Source organism: Suncus etruscus, chromosome 6 (genome assembly GCF_024139225.1).
Source record: "Suncus etruscus isolate mSunEtr1 chromosome 6, mSunEtr1.pri.cur, whole genome shotgun sequence".
Lineage (NCBI taxonomy): Eukaryota > Metazoa > Chordata > Mammalia > Eulipotyphla > Soricidae > Suncus > Suncus etruscus.
Genome location: NC_064853.1, coordinates 35421030 through 35427029, shown reverse-complemented (window position 1 = coordinate 35427029; position 6000 = coordinate 35421030). Strand labels below are relative to the sequence as shown.

At 45.1% G+C, this 6000-nt stretch overlaps 1 protein-coding gene across 1 annotated transcript in view; it reads right to left on the bottom strand.

Annotated features, from left to right (window-relative positions):
* Nucleotides 1–1103: 1103 nt before the first annotated feature.
* Nucleotides 1104–6000, bottom strand: part of ZMYND12 (zinc finger MYND-type containing 12) — a 38908-nt gene continuing 34011 nt past the window's right edge. Inside the window, exons 7-8 of the mRNA XM_049775517.1 lie at nucleotides 5314–5456; nucleotides 1104–1211 (exon numbers count right to left, since the gene is read on the bottom strand). Coding sequence (XP_049631474.1) covers nucleotides 1104–1211; nucleotides 5314–5456 — 251 coding nt within the window. The remainder of the gene's footprint in view (nucleotides 1212–5313; nucleotides 5457–6000) is intronic.

Here is a 6000-nt window from a genome sequence, read left to right as displayed (position 1 = left end):
GGTTCCATCCCCAGCATCCCATATGGTCCTGAGCCTGCCAGGAGTAATTTCTGACTGCAGAGCCAGCAGTAACTCGAGAATAAAGAAAAGAAAAGAAAAACAAAAACAAAAAACAAAGCAGTTAGTGATTTTTGGAGATCATTCCAAGAAAGGGGTCTGTCACTTTAAGAGCAATGGGCCCTCTCAATTAGAAATCTCTGGGTCAAATTGAGAAGCAGTTGTCCTTGCTGGAATATTGTAGTGGTGGTGAGTTATTGGTGGAGTTATTGAATGGAGTGATATTGGCATATTTTGAGGGCTGGCTGGACTCTTTGGCCAGTAAGACCCTGGCCCCCCTTCCTACCTGTTTTGTCCAATTAAACCCTTTATAGAAAAAAAAAAAAAAAAGCCCTGTTTGGCTGGAGTCCTTCCTGAGTGACAAGAGGAGGAAGGAGTGTTTGTTACAAGTGATTGCTCCAGGAACTATCATGGATATGTTTGCAACTATTTCAAATTGATGCTAATTTAATTATAGTAAAAATAGAGAAACTTTCAATATAGTTCTATTTATTCCCTACCTTTCTCCCCTTTTCTTGACATGTGTGAGGGAGGTGGATCTTTTGCTGCAGCCAGTGGTGCTCAGGACTTATGCCTATGTACTCAGGGACCACTCTTAATGATTCTTGAGGGACTATATGTGATGCCAGGGATGGAACCAGAGTTAGTCTCACACAAGGCAAGTTCCTTATGTTTGTACTCTCCCTCACAACTTTTATCCCTCAATTCTTGACAAAGATCTATGGAACGTATATGGGGAGATTTAGGAGAACTATGACAGACTATTTGCAGTCTAATTACAACTACCATGATGGTGAGCTGACAATCATCACTCAAAGTTGTATAAAGTCACCGTAGAGCAAGTACAATGGTGTTGAAAGAGTACAGTTTTATTAATTTCTGTGACTAAAGCTCCAAATTTCCTTGCATATGTGTGAGAAGGAAAACACTCTGGGTGGAGTTTCCAGGAAGAGGGGGACTGCTGCAGCCATCCTGGAGCACAGTTGTGCACACTGCATGGCCCCCAGCATGGCAATGGGGAACACCGAGTGATTGATGGGTTGTATTTATTCCATTGAGACGAGATCTAGTAAGTCTTGAAGGTCCCTCTGTTCTTGTACGTTGAAGTTTCGCTCTTTGGCTATAAATAAGGCTCTGTTGGCATAATCTCGTGCCTGAAACAGAATGCCAGTGACAAAAAGGAAGTTGTTATAGGAGGGGTAAAATATCCAAGCCTGCACTTCTAAGTGGCAACAATGGCTAAAAGGTCAGGACCTCCCCCTCCCTTTTTTGGGGCTGACTATAAGTGGGGTTTCCAGCACCAGAGGGAGCACACAGCTCTTCTGACAGATGAAGGAAACTGAGTTCTCTCTGGACAAGAGATGTGCCTATGTGGGCCGGGCGGTGGCGCTGGAGGTAAGGTAAGGACTGCGGTTCGATCCCCCGGCGTCCCATATGGTCCCCCAAGAAGCCAGGAGCAACTTCTGAGCGCATAGCCAGGAGTAACCCCTGAGCGTCACAGGGTGTGGCCCAAAAACCAAAAAAAAAAAAAAAAAAAAAAAGAGATGTGCCTATGTGCACTCCTGGTGATAAACTTAACATTAAAATAATCTGGGAAAGAGAACACATGCCCATATTAACAGAGTCAGGATTTGAGCCAAGTTCTGAAGCAGTCTTCTTGCTGAGACACAGAATCCATCTGATGCTGCACCCCTCAAGGTAAACTGAGTGAAAAGTAAAGAGAAGATTTTCTGGTAAAGCCATTACAGGAAAGTTTGACATTGAAACATCCCATCTGTAATTGAGCTCAGAAGCCTTTCTCTGACCCTACAGCCATTCAGCCCTATTAATAACCAAGTGTCTTGAGGATATAAGTATAAATTAGAGACACCTGAGCAAAGGAAGCATCTCACAAGGTCTTCCTCAGGGCCCTTTAGTTCAGCATTAGGAGTCACAGAGATGGCCGGAGAGACAGCACAGCGGTAAGGTGTTTGCCTTGCATGCAGCTGACCCAGGATGAAAGGACGGTGGTTTAAATCCCAGCATCCCATATGGTCCCCTGAGCTTGCCAGGAGCAATTTCTGAATGCAGAACCAGGAGAAACCCCTGAGTGTGGCTGGGTGTGACCCCAAAACAAAACAAAACAGAAAAAAGAAAAAAAAAAGGAGTCAGAGTTGAGAGATGCCATCCTGAGATGCCAGAACTCAGAGTTAACAGGAATAGAAATTTCATAGGTCATCTCTTCTTTTTTATTTTGTTTTTGTTTGGTGGTCACACCCAGCAGTGCTCAGGGGTTACTCAGAAATCACTCATGGTAGGTTCAGGGGACCTTATGGGATGCCAAGGATAGAACCCAGGTCAGCTGTGTGCAAGGCAAATGACCTACCCACTGTGCTATCACTCCAGCCCTTCATAGGACATCTTAATATAGACTCCTTTCTCCTCCCTTCCTTCCTCTTATTCTTTCCTTCCCTCTCTGCCTCTTTTCTCCTTCCTTTCTTGTTTCCCATCTTTTTTTCCCACCTGTATTTCCTCCCTTTCTTTCAATTAATGTTTATTGAATAGCTATTGTGTTCCAGAAAGTGGTTTACAGGCAAAAATCTTTGCCCCGGGGGAACTTAAAATATGCTAGGATAAAGATAGCACAGTGGATAGGGTGCTTGCCTTGCACAGGGCTGACCTGATTTCAATCCTTCACATTCCATATGGTTTTGATCTCCCCACCAGGAGTGATCCCTGAGCACAGAACTAGGAGTAAGCACTTTCGCATCACTGGGTATCCCTCCCCTATTATGATAGGGGAGAGAGACAATAAGAGAAATAAGTAAAATGGGAAAATATGATACAGGGTGAAAGGAAAAAGATAAATACAGCAGGAAAGGGGGCTAGGGAAGCATCCAGGAATCTCTTTTCTGAGGATAAGATGGAAAGGTGGAGGGGACCAAGGGGGAGGGAACCTCACACAACAAAGTCTCTTATGACCAGCCCTCCCTCATCCCTAGACTTGTTTTCCTCTTCTCTGGGTCACTTTTCACTCTCTGAAATTTTATCCTCCATTTTTTTTTGTTCATTTTTTTGGGCCACACCCGTGACCCTCAGGGCTTACTCCTGGCTATGTGCTCAGGAGTCGCCCCCAGCTTGGAGGACCATGTGGGACGCTGGGGGATCGAACCATGGCCCGTCCTAGGTTAGCGCATGCAAGGCAAATGTTCTACTGCTTGCACCACCACTCCGGCCCCATTTTTATCTTGACTTTTTTTTTTTTGGTTTTTCGGGCCACACCCATTTGATTCTCAGGGGTTACTCCTGGCTAAGCGCTCAGAAAACGCCCCTGGCTTGGGGGGACCATATGGGACGCCTGGGGATCGAACTGTGGTCCTTCCTTGGCTAGCGCTTGCAAGGCAGACATCTTACCTCTAGCGCCACCTCTCCGGCCCCTTATCTTGACTTTTATATTGCCTCTTTCCTTCCTCCGAAAAGTTCATCCCTAGATATTTCCCTAAGAGAGTTGTGTGGATGGCATATGTTCATTAGATACAGAAATTGTTCACAGAGCAGTTTCTTGGAATTGTTATTAAAAAAAAAAAGTCACCAAGAATCTTTTGTTTTTGTTGTTGTTGTTGTTGTTGTTGTTATTTGGGGAACCACTTAGGGTTACTTCTGGCTCTGCAGTCAGGAATCACTTCTGGAAGTCTTGGGGGACTATATGGGATGCCAGAGACTGAACTCATTTTGAACTATCACCAAGGATATTTGGCTAAGATTCTTGGTTTTTGTTTTGTTTTGTTTTTGGGGTACACCCAGTGATGCTTAGGTTACTCCTGGATTGGTTTGTAGAGGTGTCACATTTGGTGAACCCAGGGAAAACCATTTAGGATCAAACCCAGGTCATCATGTAGAGAACATGCTCAGTCCTTAAGATATCTTTCCAGTATCTGGGAGTATTTATTTTCTCATTGATGTTATTATGAAACAAAGTTGAGCAAAATGACATTAGATGATGATATGTTGTATTAGATTGAGAGGCTCTACCTGTAAATCAATAAATCTGAGAACTTCCATTTACTGTCTATAAAAATTGGACACATGACTCTGCCTCAGTTTCTCTATTGCAAAGTGGGAAAAATAAAGACCTAGGTCATACCCGGCAGCTCTCAGGGGTTACTCCTGGTTCTATGCTCAGAAGTCACTCCTGGCAGGTTCAGGGGACCATATGGGATGCTGGGATTTGAACGACCATCCATTCTGGATCGGCTGCAAATGCCCTACCACTGTGTTATCTCTCTGGCCCCTAATAAAGACCTTTCTAAGGCCAATGTGAGATATCATGTATCATAGCTTAGGCTAAGCATAGCTACTAAGCATTTACAAGCAAGTACCTTTTAAATTATTTTATCATAATCCACTTCTGCATAGGTCCTACCTGCAGTCAGGACTCAATGAATGTGGTAAGAGCTGCTGTTTCATTTTTCCAAGGACATCTGTGGCACTGCCCAGACTCAGTTTATCTACGCAATGCTGGAAAGGGACCCCTGGGAGCCCTCTATGCAGGATGCATTCATTAAGAGAAATACGTGAATACCTGAGCTTCTTTGGGATAGGATGCTCTGGCATTTATTTTCTAAAGAAACTTCTTTCTGGGGCCGGGCAGTGGCGCTAAAGGTAAGGTGCCTGCCTTGCCTGCGCTAGCCTTGGACGGACCGCGGTTCGATCCCCCGGTGTCCCATATGGTCCCCCAAGCCAGGAGCAACTTCTGAGCGCATAGCCAGGAGTAACCCCTGAGCATTACCGGGTGTGGCCCAAAAACCAAAAAAAAAAAAAAAGAAACTTCTTTCTGAGGCCACAGAGAAAGTGCAGTAGGTAGGGCGATTGCCTCGCATATGGTTTACACAGGTTTGATCTCTAACACCCCACATGGCCTCCTGAGTACTATCAGGATTACAGAACCTGTTGTGGTTCCAAAACAAAACGAAACAAAACAATTTTTTTTTTTCGGTTTTTGCGTCACAACCGGCAGCGCTCAGGGGTCACTACTGGCTCCAGGCTCAGAAATCGCTCCTGGCAGGCTCGGGGGACCATATGGGATGCCAATCATCTTCTGCATGAAAGGCAAATGCCTTTCCTCCATGCTGTCTCTCCAGCCCCACAAAACTATTTTTTTAAAGGAACTTTCTAGTACTTTGAAGGCAAAGAACTAGTGAAATTGAGTAAAACATTTGCACTCGCAGGAGCAATTCGACCTTTGCCTAAAACCAGCTACTTTCTAGGGAAACTTACATTTGAAGAATTCATCAGGAAGAAAAGCATGATCAAGGTTTTCAGAACAAAAACTGTTTTTTTGGGTTCTCTGTCTGTTTCAAGTTCTCGGATGCCCAAGATTGTAGTCAGGATCCTAACAGCTTCAGCTTCCTGGGCTTCATCTGAAATAGGAAGGGAGGAAAGATGTTGAGGAAGAGGGTAGCTGAGACTGTGCCTTGCTGCCTTTCCACAAGTCCTGAGCTATTGGGGAGGAGGAGTTGGCAGAAAGCCCCCTCCCTCGGACATTCATGGAGGCAGCCATAGTTCAGTCCCAGAGTGACCTGCAAAATGCTGCTCCCCAGTGCCCTAACCTGACCTTTACACACCCAATCCAGAATGTGTGCCTCCACCTATCTAAGCCTCACATCCGAGCAATCTTTTTCAATCAAGAAATTCCAGATTGGGGCCGGAGAGATAGAACAGCGGTGTTTGCCTTGCAAGCAGCTGATCCAGGACCCAAGGTGGTTGGTTTGAATCCCAGCGTCCCATATGGTCCCCCGTGCCTGCCAGGAGCTATTTCTGAGCAGATATCCAGGAGTAACCCCTGAGCACCGCCGGGTGTGGCCCAAAAACCAAAAGATAGAAATAAAAATAAAAATAAAAAAATAATAAATTCCAGATTGGGGCCGGAGAAATAGCACAGCAGCAAGGCGTTTGCCTTGCATG